Below are 20103 nucleotides of genomic sequence, written 5' to 3'. Positions count from 1 at the left end.
GGCTCGTGGAACTTTTCCTGACACTTCCCTACCCACCTTATAAATAAATGCTGTGGTTTTGTACCTTAACTCACACTGCCACAAGGGCAATATCTTCCTTGTAACCTGACGTTTCAAAAGTCTGGTTCGAGTTCACTGGCCCTGGAAGCTCAACAGAACGTGGGAGCCTGGCTGAAAACTCCATCCCCTGTGTCCCTGGCTCATCCATGGTCTGCCAGCAGGGACCCGTGGTGCAGCCAGGGGACTGGACACATCAGGAGCCACGGGCTCACCTAGAAGATCTCAGACTTTGGTGCACTTACACTGTGAGGGCATAAAACCCCTGGGTTTCCTTCATCTGTAGTCCCCCTCCTTGGAGGCACCAGCTCGGGCTGTTCTTTTGTTGTTGCACCATGATTAAATTATTTTAAGGATCAAGACTGCCATGGGAGCTGAGCTGGTGAGGAAACCTGGTGTGACTGAGTGTGGGGGGTGTAGCTGTGAAGGTGCCTCGACCCCGGCTCGGGTGGTGCCAGTGTGGCTGCCAGAGGGGCTCCTGCATGGCCAGCAGGGACATTTCCTCAACAGGTACATCCACAGCACGTGCAGGATCTCCCCTTGTTCAGCCACCTGGCTGAGCTGGGTGAAGGATGTCATCACTTGGGCTCATCTCAGCTCTTCAAACAGGTATGTATTTCTGGTTTATCAAACATTATTCAACCCTTGCAGAACAGCTGCCGTGTGGTGCTGTTACACCTCCCCTGCAGCTTTATCACAGGTTTTGATTTCTTAGGGTAAAACAGCTAAGCCATGGACATTGTTCTGGGCAAAACCAGGAGCCAGGGAATGAAGGGATGAGGAGGAGAGCCTGTTCCTCATCAAAGGGGGCAAAGCTACAAAAGTAAAAATAAAGCCAGATGCTTTGAGTCATTTCTATTGTACAGCTTAAGTGATTTTTCTGGATCATTACTCAATGCGAGGATTTAAAGTTATTTCATTTTGCACAACTAATTACTCGACTTGCCTGGCAATTCTGGATTACAATGAGCAGTGCATAAGGTCATTTAGCAGACTGAGTCACAGCACATGTTTTAGTCTAAACTAAATTTCATGGCAACCAGCTAGATTGTTCTTACCTCCTCCGAACAAAATGTTGAAATCTGAGGTTTTGAAATAAATGTAATGACATAAACCAAGTAAGAGTGTTAGAAAGGTAATAGAGTGGTTGTACATAGGGACAGATCTCAAAAACGGAAATTCTTTGTGTTCTGCTTCTGACCAAGCACATATAAGGGAAACCCATTATGTCCTTTAACAGATGAAAAAGCAGCCTTACAGCTTTCTTAATGCACCTGATTGCATCTAGGAAAGGAAAACTAAAGGTTCCTGCGGACTAGTTCAATCTTAATTGTGTTAATGGCAGTATCAGACCTGAAGGGAGACAAAAGGAGCCTTGAAAGGACAGGAGGGAGCCACAGGCCCTACTCAGAGTAACACAGACTGCTATTTTAGCAGAGCTCCAGGCTCTATCCTGAATTTTATGAAGGATATTCATGAAGATCTTCTGTCAATACTGCTGAGCTCACAAGAAAGCGTGAAGGCTGTCACCTGCTACAGGTAAATGCCATTCATGGAGTGTGGTCCAAGAGAAGAGAAGCAAGGACTGGGGAGGACAGGGAGCAGAAAGGCTTTGGGAATGTGACAGGACCTGCCAGAACACAGCCCCTCCACGGACTGTTCCCATAAATGATCGATTACTGAGAGGGAACATGAACATCTTTCCAATCTGCAGCAGCCACAGGCTGAGCTTGCTGAGCACTCAGCGTGGCCAGGGAACCTCAGCCAAGGAAACTCTATCTAGAGATCATAGGAAATTCAAGAAAAACAAACATTTGCCTCACTGCAGACCTAAAGTAACCTCCCAGCTGGGCAGTGAAACCCTCTGGATCTCCCCCACCCATGCACACACATCCTAAGCCCATCAGCATCCCTTCCTGCTTCCCAGCTGGGCTTCTCCAGTGGGAATAAGCAAGCTGGAACAGCTCTTGCAGACCATGGCTGTCAGATTTTGCAACCAGAGCAGCTCTCCCCCTTCCCTAAGCAAGCTCTCCTCCTCCTCACCAGCCAGGACGACGAACCACAGAGCAGCCAGCTCTCTGATGAACTTTTATCAGTGAAGTGGCTCCCAGCAGGTGGATTTGCTGGATGGGGTATCACTCTCTTCCCTGCTGGACATTTTCTGAGTCTCCGAGGTGGGGTGACTCCCAGCCTCCACCTCCAGTTTTATTATTATGGCACTGTGTGGTGAGGAATAGCCCAGTTTGGGTCAGCTGTCCTGGCTGCGTCATCTCCCAACAACTTGTCCACCCCAAACTAGTGACTGTGGGGACAGAATGAAGAGGAAGCCTGGATGCCATGGAGACACTGCTCAGCAGCAGCCAGCACTTCGGGGTGTTATCCACACTGGTTTCTCCACAAATCCAAAGCTCAGCACCACTGTGACAAAGCCAGTTTGCTCCATCCTGCCAGGCCCAGCACATTCTTTCACACAGCAGGAGCTGGCTGGGGACATCACGTTTGTCCCAGCTGCCAAATGAAGGTGCTCACACAACTGCTACCAACTTAATGAGGCACCGTCAGCGTTAAATGCTGGCTCCAACGGGGAAGAAAACCGATGTGGGCTCCCGTGGCACAGATCAATGGCTGGGTCGATCTCAAGGTTCCCGCTTGGAGGACATTCAGTGTGTTAAAGCATTGCTTGGCTGCACAGAGCCAGAGCAAGCAGCCCAAAAAATGGGCTTTTAATCACTCTGCATGAAGTAAAATTGGAGTTTGCTTTGGTGTGCTCACGGACTGAGGCTGTTCCTGTGAGGAAGCCTGGGGGATGCTCCCATGCTGAAGGAGCGCAGTGCTCGGTGTGCCACAGCTGTGCCACCGTGCCTGTCTGACTCTCTCGTGCAGGATTCACTCCGGCCAATCCTTAGGAACAAGGGCAGGCTGCTCTGTCACCTCCTTTCCCCACACATACCCCTCATCCACCTGCAGGAGGAAGGGGAATGAACACTTCTCACTCCTCCAGGCAGAGCAGGCTGCCCGCTCTGTGCTGTCCCTGGCCACAGGCGGATCCCTTTCCCTGCCCTTGGCAGAAGGAAGAGCTCTGCAGATACTGACCCATGTCACAGGCTCTGTGCCGGCACTGGGGCGGCTCCAGCCCTGGCACGGAGCCAGCGCCTGCCCTGGCACCAGCGGCGTGAGCTTCTCTTCAAAACCACGTTTTCAATTAGGGCTCGACACGCAGATTGTGCCTTTATTGTTGCAGGCCTCCTCCTGAGGCCTGGCGATTGATTTATGAAGTTGATTAAAATATTAAAATAATTTTGTGCGGTGCTGCAAACACCCCGTAATGTGCATTTTTCTCAGAGCTGGTGTTGTTCCAATTAGCTTGAGACTCTCCTCTATCCCTCCTCTTGTGACCTGTTTTGTCCACTAACAAATTACAGTTATTCTGGCCCTACTTTTATATTTATTAGAGCTGATGCATATGTGAGCTCACTGAGCAGTTCAGAACGGGCTGGTGAGCAGCGGGGAGCCCGGCAGGCCAGAGCTGTTCTGAGTGGAGAAGGCATCCAGAACTGTCTAGCTGGAGCTATTTATTCCGATCTGCCTTATGTCACTGGCAAAATGAGGGTAAATCAGTAGAGAAGCTGGGAATAAAATCCATCTACCATGAACAGCAAGCTCTTTCTCTTGGCTAACTGGGAGCTCTCTGGGACAATGCCCTGGGTTTCCCATGACACTTTCTCTGTCCACAAGCTGATCTCCTGAAGAACCCTGAACATCCTTAATGTCCTCCCAAGAGCATTTTCTGGCCATCAGAGAGCTAAATACAACACTGGTCACCTCTGCATTGCCCACAGCCTCGAAGTTCAGCCTCACTGACCCCACCAGCCACCGAAGCCACAGACGGTGCCACGCACAGAGCAGAAGACTGGGCCAGCACCTGCTGCCCAAATGCTGCACAGCCAGGAGTCAAAGGTTTATGTCCAGGCATTACATCCGACCCCCCAGGGGATCCCTGGAGGCCCATGAGTGCTTTGGTGCTTCACAGGCAGTGGGAAAGGATGCTCTGGATGCCCCACAAATGCCTGGGCAGCCAGGCACAGCTCCAGGAATGGGGGCAGGACCTGGGTGGGGAGCGAGGGATCCACCTCGGCCAGCTGCATACCATGGACTAAAAAGGAAATTATTCTGTCAGTGAGACACTGCTGTGCTTCAGGCCCTGTGCCACCACGGGGCTTTGTGGCTGAGCCCTGAGCCACCTCTGCCCCTGACATGGGGGAGGTGGGAGTGAGGGGAGATATTTCACCACCAGATCAAGCGCTGTTCGTGTCCTCCCTGGCCCCAGCATTGTGGAACAGCAGCAATGCTTGTGCCAGGCTTGGACTGCAGCAGCTGCCTCTCATTCCCACCTCTCGTTCTCCTGGGAAAGCCCTGTCTGAGGGGATGGTGCTGGGACCATGGGGCACTCAGGGTCTGCTCCCCACCAACACATTTGTCCCTGGATTGCAGGGAGTGCTCCCAAGTGATTAATAACATCATGAGTACATAAACAACCCACCTGCACGTGCCTTCTCCTGCTAAATAGGGGCATTGCTATGGCAAACTTCATTTATCACTATTTAAAACCCAAACAAACGAGTACAGGGTGTTATAAAGACGCTTACAAGACGAGCTGCGCTGGGAAAACGGAGAAGTAAATGAGCCAAGAGCAAGGGAGGCGGCGTGTGGGAGAACACCTCTCTCTGCCTGGTTCCAGGGAGCGAGGCTGCTCTTGGCAGTGCCACCAGGACAGGAGGCAAGTGCCCTGATGACCTCTGTCATCATCAGTCCTAAGGTGGGCTCTACGATACACCACAGATGTTTTTTGAATAGAAAGATAGCAGATCCAGGGAATATCCCCAACTCCCTGGAGGAGAGAGATGAATTGGCAAATGGAAGGCTACAGCGATAAGGCAGTTTTTATAAACATAACCTAATTGTATTACTTCAAAGTCCTGAAGTTTATTGCCCTGTTTAATGATGTGTCTCATTATTTATGATGTAGCACAATGAGGCTGCTATTGATTTAATGCACTTCCTTAAAGACTGTCATTGTCACAAGCAATAAAACAAAGGCATTCTGAGACAGCTCATTTATGTCACATCTCCATCAGCTGACCCCCAGCGCGTGAGGGCCACCGTGGGGAAGGGGGTTATGGGGAATTATAAGGTAGAATTGGGTTGTGAGCTGTAAAACCTGCCTGCAGAGGCACATGGCAGCACAAAGGAGCACATGGCGGCACAGAGAGGCTTGTGTTTCTGCCCTAAAAGTGTAATCAAGTCATTTTGACTTGCTAATCTGATCTTAAAAAAGCTGGACCCTCTTCCAAAGTAAACTTGAAAGTCTTGCCTAGGAAAGACTTTCTAAGTCCTCACTATGAAACAGGACCTTCCAGCAGTTGCAGACTCTGAGTGATGGTAAAAGCTTTAGACAACTTTACATTGTTTCTCAACGTTGTATCAGTTCAATCACTATCATAATTCTTATTTGTAGAGAACAGAAAAGGGGGAATTACGGAGAATTATAAGTAAGGTAGAATTGGGTTGTGAGCTGTAAAACCTGCCTGCAGAGGAGCACATGGGGGCACAGAGAGGCTTGTCTCCATCAGACCCTGGGGGGAGGAGGTGTCACACAGCAGACCCCTATGGAGAGGAGCCTGCCAGGAGCTGACAGACGGGTGAACAGTGAGTGACCACCCCATAACAGGACATTTAGGAATCGTGTTGCTGATGTGTCAACACGGGATAGGTAACACCATGTAAGGAAATACTGTGCCTTGGAAAAGTGTATAAAACCAACTCACTCCTTTGAATAAACGATTCAGGTTCCCTGCCCGTCTGGGTCTGAGATTCAATCGCCGACAGGGATCACCCAGGGGAAGGATGGAGCCAGAGTGTGGAAGCTGAAGGGCAGGAGCAGGCAGGGTGGCTCAGGGACGCTGCCAATGACATGTGCCGCCTGTCACTGGGCACTCAGTTTGGGACAAGCCTCCTGCCTGAGCCTGCTCCCCAGCGTGGTGATGGTGCACGCGTGGGACAGGAGTGATGGATGGAAACCAGCACGTGACACCTTGGTGTCTGTGCCCCTGCCCTTCCCGTCGCCCTCCTCACCTTTCTGGTACTGGAGCCAGAGCTGCTGCTGGACCTTCTTGCTGGGGAAGTGGATGGTGCAGCTGAACTCGGAGCCGTACAGCGCCTCCGCAATGTAGTGGGAGCCAAACTGCTGGATGAAGGAGAGCAGCTCCTCCCGGCTGCTGTCCTTGTTCAGGATCTTCAGGATGTTTGCAAAGCCTGTGGGAGGGAGGCAAGGGCTGGGCAGGTCGGCCAGGCAGGGCTGGCAGCCACAGCCCAGGGGAAGGAGCCCCAGAGGTTCCCTGCTCAGGTCATACAAGGCCCCACGTGGGTGCAGTTCCTTCTCTTTTGCCTCCACCTGATCCTTTGGAATCCACAACCGGCTGTGGCTCTGACTTCCTTCTATGATTCCTCTCCCTAAGAGATTTCTCAGATGCTTTTACAGGGATGTGCATGTGAACGTGCACACACACACACACACAGTCCCTGCCAGCTCCAGTGTGTTCTTCAGGCTGCTGGCACATCATGAACATTCTTCCCAGAGGATGTGCTTGGCCTTTGCTTGGCTGTATCCACAACCAGAGATGTTCCATCCCTACTGCAAGCACTCAGCACAACTGGTGACTATTTTTAGGGAAGCTGGAGACAGCTCAGAGGGACATATAGGGCCAGGCTGGTGGCAGCTCCTTGGGTGTGCAAAGGTCAGGGCATCCCTTGAGCAACAGCCATACAGACAGCAGGGATCTCTGGCATGGGACAAGGACATGGACCCTTGCTGCTCTATGGAGGTGAAATATCCTGGAGAGAGTGGTGACTTCACAGCACCTCAGCATCGCTGAGAGCTGGCTGAAAGCCCTGTTTTGGTTCAGTGGTGGAACGGAAAACATACTGCAAGAAAATACGTCATAACTGCCACCAAAATGAGATTATCTGGCTCGTTGGTTGGTTGGTTTATTGAAAGAGAAGGCTGGTTTAATAAAAAAGCCAGAAGAATTCATTTTAAGCTGAACCCACATACTTTATTCAGCTCCAAGAAGGTTATTTCATTTTGGGGCTGTGCCGCCTGTTAGCACTAAATCTTTTTTTTCTTTCTCCATTTAAAACCTCGTTGATTTTTAAATAAAAAATGCTATTTTGAAACGAAAAGGCAAAACATTTCAGGTCGCAACAAAATGTTTCAGCATTTCTGAAACAAAATGTGTAGCTATAAAAACGTGGCAGTGAAATGTTTTGACATTTGCAGGATCCTCCCACCCACCCCTTCTTCATCTGTGCTTTACATGACCTGCTTTTCCAAGTGCTTTGGTTCCTTTTGAAACCACCTTTTTTAAGGCACTGACTGGTTTTTGTACACACTCACATACACAGCCACCCCAAAACAATTCCTCCCTGCCAGTGTTGCTTACTGGCTTCCTCCTGGCTTTGACCTCACCTCTTGCTGCACAAACTCCCTGCCTCAGTTTCCCCCTTGCAAAAAAAGGAGGCAAATCTCCCTGCCTGCCTCTGCAGCAGTGCTGGGAACAGGGCACAGAGGTGGGAAATGTCAGTGGGATGCTTGGGGCAGAAAACCACCACCCACCCATGCAGACACACATCTCCCTGCCCCTGGAATCCCTCACCTGCAGAGAGGGTGATGGAGCTGAGCTTCACCCTGTAGAGGTTGCTCCGGACCCGCCAGTGCTGCACCATGGGGTACCCCATGGCCTCGTCATACTTGATGTCCCCTGCGAAGAAAGAGCGGGCGGGTGACCCTGCTGACCATGCTCTGGGGGATGCCTAATGCTCCCACCTTGCTACGTGCTGCAGGGGTGAGAAACAGGGTGCGGGGAGGGCTGAAAGCTCAGTGGTGATGCCGTGGGGTCCCCGCACTGCTGGCAGGACCAGCACTGGGATGGCTGTGGCTGCCAGGAGCTCACAAGGATGGAGATGCTGCTGGGATGGGCTCACACACCCCTCAGAGTATTTCTGCCCCAGGCACACAGGAAGGATGGCACAAAGAGGGTGATGATGCCCCTCAGGAACCACACTGGGACCCTCTTGTTCCTCCTGTGCTCTCCCCAGGGACACTGAACCCCGGGGCAGCTCGTACCCGTGAGAAGCTGGAGATCAGGAAGGGGCTCCGAGAGGACACCACGGCACTGCTCCTCCACGGGCAGCGGGATCACCAGGAGACCATCAGCCAGCTGAGGGAAGTCCTTGATGAAGTTATTCTCCCTGCAGAGAGAAAAAGACAACTGCAAAGCAACGATGCAGGGCACAGCCGGGCAGCAGGGCCGAGCCGCCCTGGTGGCATGGGGACAGGCGGCTCAGTTGGGCGGGGGACATCTCCTCAAGCAGGAGCCCTGCCAGAGGATGGGGTTTGCAGCCTCCCCACCAGCCAGCCCTGGCTGGGCAGCCCTCTGAGGTGATGCTTAATGAGCTCCCCAGGGAGCGCAGCTCCATTAGCGCTCGGGAAATATGGAACTGCTCTCAGCCTGGGGACCCAGCCACTGCGTTTGACCCAGATTTTAAAAGTGGGCCACTGGAGAGGGGGCAAGGAAAGAGGAATGGCTGCTACACCCCAAAACTGCCCCTTTCCACACCTGCAGCATCTTTGTATGGACAGCGACCAAGCCCTGCTGGGGCTCCCCATCCCAGGCAGCATCATCACCCCCACAGTTTTCACCCCCAGTGACTCGCTCTCCAAAAGGCAGAAAAAGTACATTTTACAGACAGACACAGAAAACCCCACTCTCGTGTACAGCTCACAGTGCAATTTTACCACACATGCCGGATCTTTTCTAACCTTGGCAAGTATAACATTGTATAATAGGCCCCTAATGAATTGTTTCTAGAACAACGGTACCAGGGAAATTATTTGAAATGGTGAACAGACAGGTCTCTGGGAGACGAGCCTCCCCCGGTAAGTGAAATGCCTCGCGCCTGCGCTGAGGAAACAGGAGGGGGCATTTTAAATATTGATCTTAGAGCCAAAATATAGGCCAGGAGGCTTCGCAGCCTCCAGGCGTGGAGACAAAAGGGCAGCAGAGCAGAAGAAAGGGAGGTTCCTGCAAAATCAGGTCAGCCCCAGGAGCTTGGGGGAGGTTCAGACTGGCACCGCCTGCCCCAGCTGCATTTTTTGGAATAGATTTTCCTTTAAACAGCTGCTGATTTGGCTCACCTTCCCTGGTTTTACCCCCCACAGCCTGTCCCTGGGGGGATGATCCGTCATCCTGTCGTTATCTCCCAATTGGGACACCCTGGCCACCTCCATGGGTCCCAGCACAGCGAGATGCTGAGTTGGGGGAACACTCCCCTGGGGTCCTCCCGTTGCTCTGGGGCCAAGATGTGGCCACTGCAACCCGCACCAGAGGTGAGCAGGAAGCCATAGCCCTGTGCAGCCAGCCTGGGGATGCTCCCAGCCGCAAGGCAGGAGAGGAGCACAGGGATGAGCATCTGCAGGCGGGGACACACGGGTGGGGCGCAGGAAGTGTTCAAGGCCAGACTGGATGGGTCTTTAAGCAATGTGGTCTAGTGAGAGGTGTCCTTGCCCATGGCAGGAAGGCTGAAACAAGATGATCTTTAAGGTCCCTTCCAACCCAAACCATGCCATGATTCCCTGGCTGCACAGGCAGCCTGCCTCATGCTGCACCCCCATGTCAGAGCCACCTGACTGCATCTCAGGAGCTTCACTTTCTGCACTGCCTCAGTGCAAAAAAGAAAAACTACTTTATTTGTCTGAGGGAAAAAGCCTCTCACTCACAGCGAGCTCACAAATCCCCGACTGATCCTGCTGGGCACGGGATCCCCATGGTGGAGCGTTCTGCTGCTCTGAGCCCTTTGCTGTCACAGCAACTCCAAATGGGGAACTGCAATTACTGCCGGAGCTGGGAGCCGTGTGGGTGGTGGGAAACAGGGCTGCAAAATTAGGCAAGTGGGTAGAGAACAGGGGAAGAAGCATGTTGGTGTCTCTGCTGCTCTGCCTCAGCAGAAAAGGGAAAACATCAACGCTGCAGAATCCCAAAGCCGTGGAGAAGCGTGATGGTGCGCTGGGAAAGTGGGATGCAGCTGCACGGAGCCTGCCTGCCATCCTGGAGTGTGGGGACTGTCCCTTTCCTGGCAGGTCAGCCCCACCTCCTGCACCAGGGGTGAGCACAGGGGCCAGGAGGGTCACTGCCTGCCCAGCCCCATATCCCACCTCTAAGACAACCAGGAGGGGATGCCCAGGAGGAGGCTGGTGGAACCTTCCCAAGTGCTGTCGCACATGAGGGGATGGACCTGGTATGCCCCAGGGGACACAGAGACGTGGCATGACAGCACCAGCAGCTCATGTTCATCCAGCGCCCTGCACCCTGACACGGGGCAGAGGAGATAGAAAGAGGCAGCATCTCCTCCTGCCCCCTGTTATCCCACCTGGGCCATCTCAGCAACACCCACCCATGCCATGTCCCTGGGCATATCCTGGCTCATCTGTGAGGCAGGACAGCCCCAGGGGCTGGTGGTCCATGCTTGGGCAGCTCAGGAGGGAGAAGCTGAGGCATGAGGGGACTGCACACAGCAGCTGCTGCTCAGAGCTGCTGCCTCTATGAGAAGGTATTTACTGAACAGCCACGCTTTGCAGGACCACTCCTGTAATCCAATTGTTCAACTGTTCCACACTCGAAAGGCCAGGGAAAAGCCGGGGGCAAGTGGGAGCCAAGGAGAGGGCTCATGCATCAGCACGTGCCCACAGTGTGCTTCCATAAGGGGAGGGAGCAGCAGTGCAAGGCAGGACTTCAGGAGCACTTCCAAGATGCATTCTTGCTCCCGAACCCTTCCTGCATCTCTTGCAGCTCTCCCCACCTCCAGCCCCCTGCTCCCTGCCATCCCAAGGCAGGGATGAGCCACAGCAGAAGGTCTGGGCATGGCTCAGTCCCTCTGTAGAGTCCTCACTGCCTCTGCAGGGGCAGGATGGTGATGGGGACATGCCAGGCAGGGCACACTGCTGCTGGGGTGTGCCCAGGGCACAGCATTCCATGGCTCCGAGCCGGCAGAGGGCTGCAGCTCCTCTTCCACGGGGCCTTTCTAATAACCCTGTGGATTGCACTGCTGCTCACTGTGGAGGCACAAAAAAGAGTTCCTGCCACACTCTTCTGCTCTCTGGAAGCTCTGATCAAAGCCATCGGGCTCTGTGCAAAGGGCAGGGACACGGATGAGGGGAGGGATGTGACAGCATCCCTGTGCACGTGTTGCCACACGTGCCTCCAACTGGGGCACAGCTGAGCCACCGGCACCTCTGCACGGGCACAGGGCCAGGTGTGGGGTTCACAGGGCTACTCCAGTGGGATCAGGCGGGAGCCAGACAAACCTGCCAGCCCCACAACATCCTCCTGTGCCTCTTGTTCTGCCCCTGGCATCTCCCCAGTGGAACAGCTGCCCAGGACTCACTGGAGCAGTGAGTTGCTGCTCTCTCTAGCATTGACGCACACGGAATCCACTCCCCGGCACGGCGCTCTCCTGCTGGGGATCTGAGCATCTCCCGAGGCATTTTGCAGATACTGAATCATTACGCGAGGAAATGCAGCTTCTCCCAGCAGCATCTGACCCGAGCACATGCCTGCCTTGGAGGGAACTGATTCCATACGAACAAGCCTGATGCTGGGAAAGGTCAAATGGCCAAAGGCTTTAGCAGATACTGGCAGGGTGGGCTGAGGAGGAAGGCAGTTGCCTGGATTAAACTGAGTTCAAAATCCTGGCTTTGACGGACATTTGGTGTATCCTCAGCGAGTCCTACAGCGCACCCATTGCCTGGGGTGACACCGACAACCATCAGCAGCTCCCACATCTCAGGGTGCTGCTGGGGTGACAGCAATTAGCAGCTGCTTAGGTACCAGGAGCAGGGCTCAGGCAGCAAGAGCTTGCTGTGCCACTGCTCTCCTGTCCTCCTGAAACCAGACACAAACCAGCCCTGTTTTTGGGAACTGTGACCTTTAATAACACACTCAAGGTCATGCAGCAGAGCCGTGATGCAGCGCTGGGCTGCATTGCTGTGCTCCACAGTGCTGGCAGCAGCTCACACAGCCCATGGGAAGCCTCCAGAAAGGACCAGTATGCCATGGCAAAACGGGGTTTGGGGGGAGCAGGAGAGCCCAGTGCAGGCACTGGGGAGGAGCTGGAGTGCTGTGGTCTCCCAGGGCTGGGCCACAGCTGCTGGATCCTGCTTCATGGCACGATTCTGCTCACCCTGGGGCACCGTGTCTCCTTGCTGAGACACTCAAAGCCAGAGAGCTAAGCTGGCAGTGGGATTCTGGCCTGCAGCAGGGAAAGATCAGCTGGTGGCTGACATGCATTTCATTTTCCTGTTAGCAACACCGCTGGGTGAAGGGGCAGCTTCTCCTCCTTAGCTCAGTCAGCTGTGGCTTCCTCCCTTGGCACTCTGCTCCCACAGGACACGGCCTTGAGGATGGACTCTGCAAACCAACCCTTCTGGAGACCTCCTCACAGCTGTAAAACTCCCACTGCACATTCCAAGCATGGGCTGATACCCATCACTGACAGTGGATGCACACCCTGCACCACAGCACCCGCGCAAATATATTCATGGGGGGTAAATATATATATATATAAAATATATAAAATGACCCCACAAGTGATTAGCTTATGCCCTGAAGCATGAGATTTAATTACCCTTATCTGAGCCAGCACAGCTACAAATGTTAATCACATTATCATCCAGCAAGCTTATGTTCAGCAAAGTGCCTGTGCCAGGGCCGCCCTTTCTGCTATGCAAGAGGGGACGTCGGAGAGGACGCCTGCTCTGGCAAAGAATTAGTTATTAATCTTACTTCTTTCTGTCCCACAATGGCTCAGGGAGAACATGATGGATTTGAGGTTATTTAGTACCAGCTTTTCACCCAAATTTCCCTTGGAGAAGCTGCCTGCTGGGGTGGCTGCAAGATCAGCAGAGCCCAGCCTGACACAGGGACATTGAGAAATGGCTTCCTTTTAGCTTGTCATCACCAAAAAAAAAAATTGATCTGGAGTCACTTGGAAGCAGAAAAGAGGGTGTCCTGTTGCCACAGCCACTTAGGAGAAGGTAAGCACACTGTAAATCTCCCCCAGCATGTCTTCATGACCTCAGGCACTGGTGAATTATAAAGGTTTAATGCAAACCCTCTGAAGCAGCAGTTACTTACTCCAAATTTACTGAGTATTAATTTCAGCAAGGCCTCACTCCTGTAGAACAAGGCAGGATAAAAGAGCAGAGACCAGTCGGGTTTTGCCAAGTTCTGGAGCCCCTTCAGCTTCCCAGCTCTCAGCCTTAACCACTGTTTGCAATGAAGTGTGGTTGGGCCAGGCTGCGGGGAAAAAGGCGAGCACCACCAGCATCCCTCCACCAGCCCCCGACGCTGTGGGTAGGACCTGTCCCTGTGCTGCTCATCCCTCCATGTCCCCAGCGTGTCCCACTTCAGTGCCACCAATAAACAGCCTGACAATATCCAGTAGCTGCCTCACCCCCCCGGTTCAGGGAGAATTAGCATTTAAATTGAGGTGTTTCAGGAGGTAAATCACACCAGCCAGCACTGGGGCCGCAGTGCCTACGGAAGCCCTGGTGCTCCTGGGCTATGTGAGGTGTCTGCATGGCTGCTGCTCAGCACCACCCCCTCCATGCACCCCCAGACTGAGCCCCAAAACCCTCTGCAGGGCTGGGAGCTCCTGTGCCCATCGCCATCAGCACTGTGCTCTGCCAACACTGAACCTGATTTTCCCACAGACCATCTCCAAACATCCCCCAAACACCACAGCCCTCCTCTGGGCCACACAGTCCCAGCAACGCCGCCGAGCACCGAAGGAAACTCAGCCAGTGGTGCCCACCACTGTGGCACTGAGAGCGAACATGAGGCTCACGATTCATCATCGTGGAGAAAAAGCACATCCTCTCCCAAAACCATTCCTAAAGGAAACACAAAGGAATTTGCTCTGAGGGGAGAGATGGAGAAGCTGTGAGCAACAATCAGAAACGGCCGTGGCCAGAAAAAAGGTAAAGAACCATAGGATCACAGATTTGTGATTCCAACAGGGTTGGAATGGACTTTAAAGGTCATCTCATTCCACCCCCTGCCATGGGCAGGGACACCTTCCACTATCCCAGGTTGCTCCAAGCCCCGTCCAACCTGGCCTTGGACACTTCCAGGGATGGGGCAGCCACAGCTTCTCTGGGCACCCTGTGCCAGGGCCTCACAGTGGTTCAGCAGCCTTGTCCTGAGCCTAGAACCTGGTGGCAAGGCCATCATGACGCATCTGGGCCATGTGCCATCCATCCTGAGTGGAAGGTCTGGGGAATGCCCAGCACCTGTGGATGGAGAGAAATCGGCCCATCTGCAAAGGGCTGGAGCTGCTCAGTGGCTGCCAGGAGGATCCATGTCCTGCTCCAAGTATTTGCTTAAAGGTGCCTGCCTCCATTAGCTTTGCCATCTCTGACAGCCAAAGGCTCTGACCTTGTCAGCTTCCATAAGTTCAGCAACTTCCAGCTCTTTTACAATGTGATGGAGAAGACAACAGACAGACCTCCTGGAGCAGCTCATGGAGCTCGGGCCCACCAGGCTGTGCCCACTGCGACATGACCTGGGCACAGTTTCCCTCTGGGAATGATTTGTCCATGCTGGGAGAGCCAGAGCCAGGCTGGACACGTCCTATGGGTGCTGATTCCAGCGCTGAGCTGAGCCAAGGCTGTGGATCCTCTCCCACAGATTGTTTGGGTGCTGTTTCCGATCCCTTCCCAAGTGCTGCTCCAGCAGTTCCATGCCTGGCACTTTCCTTGGCATTGTTTATAACGAGGCAACAAATGCACAACTCCCACTGACTCCAGAGGAGCCAGGACTACCCGCTGGGGCTTCCCAAGGATGCTGGTGCCTGACTGGCATCCAGTTCCTCTGGGATTTGGGCACGGCATCCTGCAGCCAATGGCTTCTCTGTGCACCAGCAGCCCCAGCGTTCCAGGGGAACCCACACCCCAGCTGTGGTGCCCTGGGAAGCACAAGCACAGCCTTTTAATATTAATATTTGCCTTTCCAATGTAAATGCAGACCCAGCTCTCCACTCAGCACACACATCCATTCTCTTTAACAATTTGAGATCTTAAACATTTCTTTTTTTCCCCTCTCCTAAGCTTCATTGTTAACCTTTAAGATGAAGATAAGGCGTTAGGGTTTGGAAAGGAGTCCGGAGGGACCTTGGAAATGAGCCAGGAGCAGTGTTAATACTGGGCTGCACATCATATCTCTTCGGTTCTTCTCTCCCCCCAGGGTGACTCGGACTGCTCTTGACTACCACCATGGTATTACAAACTCTAATGAGGTTTGGAAAATAAGAAACCCACTGCGGCGTGGGAGAAACTAATAGAAATTGTTTTGTCTTCTCTCTATTAGTCATTAGAAGCAGAAGAAAAACAGCCACAGGCAATGGCAGGGCTGCAATACCACCACACATTTCATATGCTGGCACTCCGACAATGTCATTTCAGTGCAGTTCTAATGCTCCCACTTCCCCTCCACGCCAGACCTCCCGTACGCCAGTGTGGGCTCCAGCTGTGCCAGCATCCCTGTGCCACCATCCCGAGCCCAGGGTGACCCCAGTGCCTGCCTGAGGTGTCCATGCAGGGTGTTTGGCCAGCCCATGGCTCTACCAGCACAGACCACTGCCCGCCGAGTGTCCCCAGGGGACAGGGACAGGCAGGGCCCAGGCAGGGGACGCTTCCATAAGCAGCAGCACTGAAAGGCAGCCAGAGCATATGGAGAATTAGCTGGGATTTGTGACTGCAGCTGCAGAGTTGTGTTTCTGTGTGTGAAGTTAATTACAGAACTACAAAACGATGCACGGGGCAGGGTGACAGCACCCGCAGCGACCTCACCCCTGCCACCCTCCCAGGGAACTGTGGTGCCACGAGCCAAGCCCCAGTCCTGGGCTCAGCGAGGTGCCCGGAGCACTTCCCACGTTCCTTCCCTCCTCCCAGCTCTGTGGCTGTCGCACCCCGGTTGCCTGATGACAAGTGGCAGTGCTGGCACACCTTCCAGATGTTTGCCTGCTGCCCACGGGCACGGGCACAGATGGCGAGCGGCAGCATTCCCTGGAAAGCCGGGGCCAGGCACGCAGGCTGTTCTGGTGTGCTGGGCTCCTTCAGCCCGTGCTGGGGGAGAAATGAACTGACACAAACACCTCGAGTTTCATCTCCAGGGAATTGTTATGGAAGGCAGCAGCCCACGGGAGACTCCTCCTGCAGCCCAGGCAGGGGGAGAGCAAAGAGCACAGGGAGGAGGGTGAGGGATGCTCAGCCTGTCCCCACCACCTGCTCCAGCTTTCCTCTGCACAGAGCCACCAGCATCCCAACCAGGTCCTGCTGCCCAGGAATGAGGTGCAGTGGAAGATTATGGGGAACTGGATTATGCCACAGGGGACAGGAGGGCTCCCAGCATAGCTTGTCCAGCACTTTTGGGACGCTGGGTACAACTGATGGGGCCCAAGCCCAAACCCAGCACTTGCTTTCAGGTTTATGCAGGCACAGGCTACACTGCAACAGGCAGAACAGCAAATCCTCCACCTCTGGAGAGAATGCTTGGGATGGGAAAGAGGAAGACAAGATTTTCTGTTGCACTGAGGACTGCATCCAAGCCCTGCTGCTACCTCGGAAGCAGGTATGGCTCGACAGCTGGCGTAGCTGTGGAGTGCTCAGATATCCCCACGCTGGTGACTGTTCCTGACTGCATTGCCTGGAGCAAGGATTCGCACTGCTAAGTCAATGTCAAGCTGATTTAGTCCTTGGATGGGGAATCTCCATCAACCAGTGCTTGCACTAGCAAGGAAGAGCAGTGACGGGCTGCTAAATGTCAGCCTTGTCCCTGGAGGTGACACTGAAGCGGCCCCATGGTGTGAGCAGCACAAACCCACAGCCCAGCTAATGGGGACCAGCACAGTGTCCTTACAATGATGGAAAAATGCTGCTTTCAAGTCCTGAAGTCGTGTGATCACAATTTACTGCCTCAAACCCTCCTGTCTCACTCTCCTCTTGCTTTCCAGCTGAACATAACCCTTATTTTCATGTGTCCCGAGGGGGTGCAGAGCTCCCATGGCCCAGGAGCAGCTGCAGCCCTTGTGAGATGAGGAAGGAAGAAGCAGCAATTCCTCTCTGCAAGGCTATAAAGCCAATAAGGACCCCCTGGGATGAAAGGTACTCCATAAATCTGAGCTGTTATTATAAAACCAATCTTCACCGCATCTCTTAATAACAAAAATTAACTCTGCAGTAACACCAGCTATAATTACTATCATAAAAGTCAGAGATGGGAAAGGCCAGCAGGTCAGCAAGGCCATCCCATGGATTGCTCCCCATAGCACAGGGAAAGAGGAAAACTCCTGGGTGCCACAGGAGCTTGGGAGAGTGAAGACAGTGCCAGGCACCATGAAGGGAGCAGTGACAAGGAGGGGGTGGCACATGGATCACCACATCTCTGCCAAACCCAGGAGGGGAGCAGAGCCCAGCTCTTGGTTCTGCAAGTACCCAGTGCCAACCTCTCATCCCTCTTCTCCTGTCCATAGAATCATGGAATTATTTAGGTTGGAGAAGACCTTTAAGATGACTGAGTCAAACCATTGACCTAGCACTGCCAAGGCCACCACTAAACCATGTCCCCAGGTGCGGCACCCACACACCTTTTGAATCCCTCCAAGGATGGTATAACTTTGTCACTGACCTGCGCAGTCCATGCCAGGGTTTGACACCACTTTTGGTGAACAAGTTTTTCAAATATCAAATATAAACATCACCTTGGGCAACCTGAGACTGTTTCATCTTGTCCTATTGCTTGTCACTCAGGAGAAGAGACCAACCTCTCAGTGTCTCCCCTTGAACCTCCTTTCCTCCAGGCTAAACACCCCCAGCTTCCTCAGCTGCTCCTCATGGACTTGTGCTCCACAACCTTCCCCAGTTCCATTCCCTTCTCCAGACACACTCCAGCCCCTCAATGTCCCTCTTGTTGTGAGGGGCCCAGAACTGACCCCAGGATTTGAGGTGCCCCTCGCCAGTACAGAGAGACAATCACTGCCCTGGTCTGCTCACCACACTATTGCTGGTACAAGCCAAGGTGCCACTGGTCTTCTGGGTCACCTGGGCACGCTGCTGGCCTCTCTCCCAAACCCTTACGGGTGTCACCATCAACTTTTCACAAGGGACACTCAGAAGACCTCGGGGAACCCTCTGACAGCTGTATGGGGACATGGGTCAGGGGATATGAGTGTTCCTGAGGGCCACAGGCTGACCATGCCAGGGCAGGCTCTTTGCAGGAAGAGCCCATGTCCCAGCCCACCATTCCCCCAGACCCTGCACCTCCCGTCCCACAAGAAGCTTCCAGAGCCAGGAGACACAACCCTCCCGTAGACACAGACACCTCAGCAGCATTCCCAGACTGGGATCCCCCTGCCTGCTCCCACCTGTGCAGGGACCAGCACTGCTCCTCACTGCCTCCATACCCAGCTAACACACAGACCAAGCCCCAGTGCCCTCTGCCTTCCTCCACATCCCTCTCCAACCTTCCTCCTGTCCTCCATGCTGCCCCTGCACGGTCCTGGCACGGCTCCCTGCTGTCCCCATGGGCCTGGCAGTGTGGCAGTGGGCAGGGCAGGAGGGACAGCTCCCAGCCTGGGCACGGCCCTGTGCTGCCCAGTTAGTGCCGTGCGTGGCAGCTCCGTGTGCGCTGCGGGATCAGCTGTGGGAATGCAAATCTGCACCTCCCCCGCCGCAGCAGCCGCTAACAAGATAATGAATATTTTCATCAGCTGCAGAGAATACAAACATCTGCGCAGGCACCGGCACTGCCGGGGCTGGGGGAGCGGGGAGCAGGGGTGCGGGGGGAGGAACAGCTCCCCGGCATCCCTCACTGCGAGGGCAGCGGCTCTGCTGCCAGGGAAAGGAAAGTTCTGGTCCCTGAGCCAGCAGAAGGCCATGGCTGACATTCCACCTGCTCCAGTGGGTGCTGGCACCGTCTGACAGCAGTGCCAGTGGCTCTGGACTGTGCTGGTGTCTGCAAGAGCCTTCCACCCCCTGCCAGGGGCAGGGACACCTTCCACTGTCCCAGGTTGCTCCAAGCCCCATCCAACCTGGCCTTGGACACTTCCAGGGATGGGGCAGCCGCAGCTTCTCTGGGCACCCTGTGCCAGGGCCTCACCACCCTCTGACTGAGGAACTTCCTGCTAATGTAAATCTCATGATCATGGATGTACAATTGGTTTTGGGCTCTGGCTGCAGTGGCAGCTTCCACCATGGCCATCCCTCTTCCTCCTCATCCTTCTCCCTAGGGCTGAGGCACATTCTGGGAGCAGTGGGGTTCTCACAGACAATGACCAAACAGCAGAGACTGACTCTGTATGAGGTTATCCCACCACCTGCACAGACAGGAATGAAATGGAGCAGCTCAGAGGTGCATCCGGAGCTGGGATGGGGCAGCAGGAGCAGGAGGTGGCTTCGATGGCCATGTCCACGTTCACCAAGGATGTGATGGCTCATTCCCTAAATCCTACGTTCAGCTGCTGCAGAACCACTCTGAGAACCTCTAGTATTTGAACAACCTCTGTTACAGAGCATCTCTTCCACCCTGGACCCCTGCATTTTTGGACACTACACCTGCTCTTGTTTTTCTAGAATAAAACATGCTTCCAACCTGCTGCAGAAGCATGTGGCTGCAGACTGGGCAACACCAGCTCAAAGCCACACAATCTGTCATCCTTTTTGGTGGGATGAGAACTTTGAAACGGAATGGGATGTAGCAGAGACCTAACTGATGGAATGCTGCGCTAATTGCATTAGTCATTTATACACCAGATTGGAAAAAACCTCACTGCTGAGCCTGGCCAGTGAAGATGTGCTCAAAATACACAGTGTGTGCCTGTGTGCAGCCTGCTGCGGGCTCTGAAATATCCCACACATCCCACAGCAGATCCCACCTC

General features: G+C 53.9%; 1 protein-coding gene across 1 annotated transcript in view; it reads right to left on the bottom strand.

Moving 5' to 3' along the window:
* Window positions 1-20103, bottom strand: part of ASTN2 (astrotactin 2) — a 271503-nt gene that overhangs the window by 110800 nt on the left and 140600 nt on the right. The window contains exons 14-16 of the mRNA XM_039561485.1: window positions 8240-8364; window positions 7770-7874; window positions 6190-6369 (exon numbers count right to left, since the gene is read on the bottom strand). Of these exons, the coding sequence (XP_039417419.1) occupies window positions 6190-6369; window positions 7770-7874; window positions 8240-8364 (410 nt within the window). The remainder of the gene's footprint in view (window positions 1-6189; window positions 6370-7769; window positions 7875-8239; window positions 8365-20103) is intronic.

This window comes from Corvus cornix, chromosome 17 (genome assembly GCF_000738735.6).
Source record: "Corvus cornix cornix isolate S_Up_H32 chromosome 17, ASM73873v5, whole genome shotgun sequence".
NCBI classification, from domain to species: Eukaryota; Metazoa; Chordata; class Aves; order Passeriformes; family Corvidae; genus Corvus; species Corvus cornix.
Note: the sequence above shows the minus strand (reverse complement) of the source record. Positions and strands in the feature narration are given on the sequence as shown.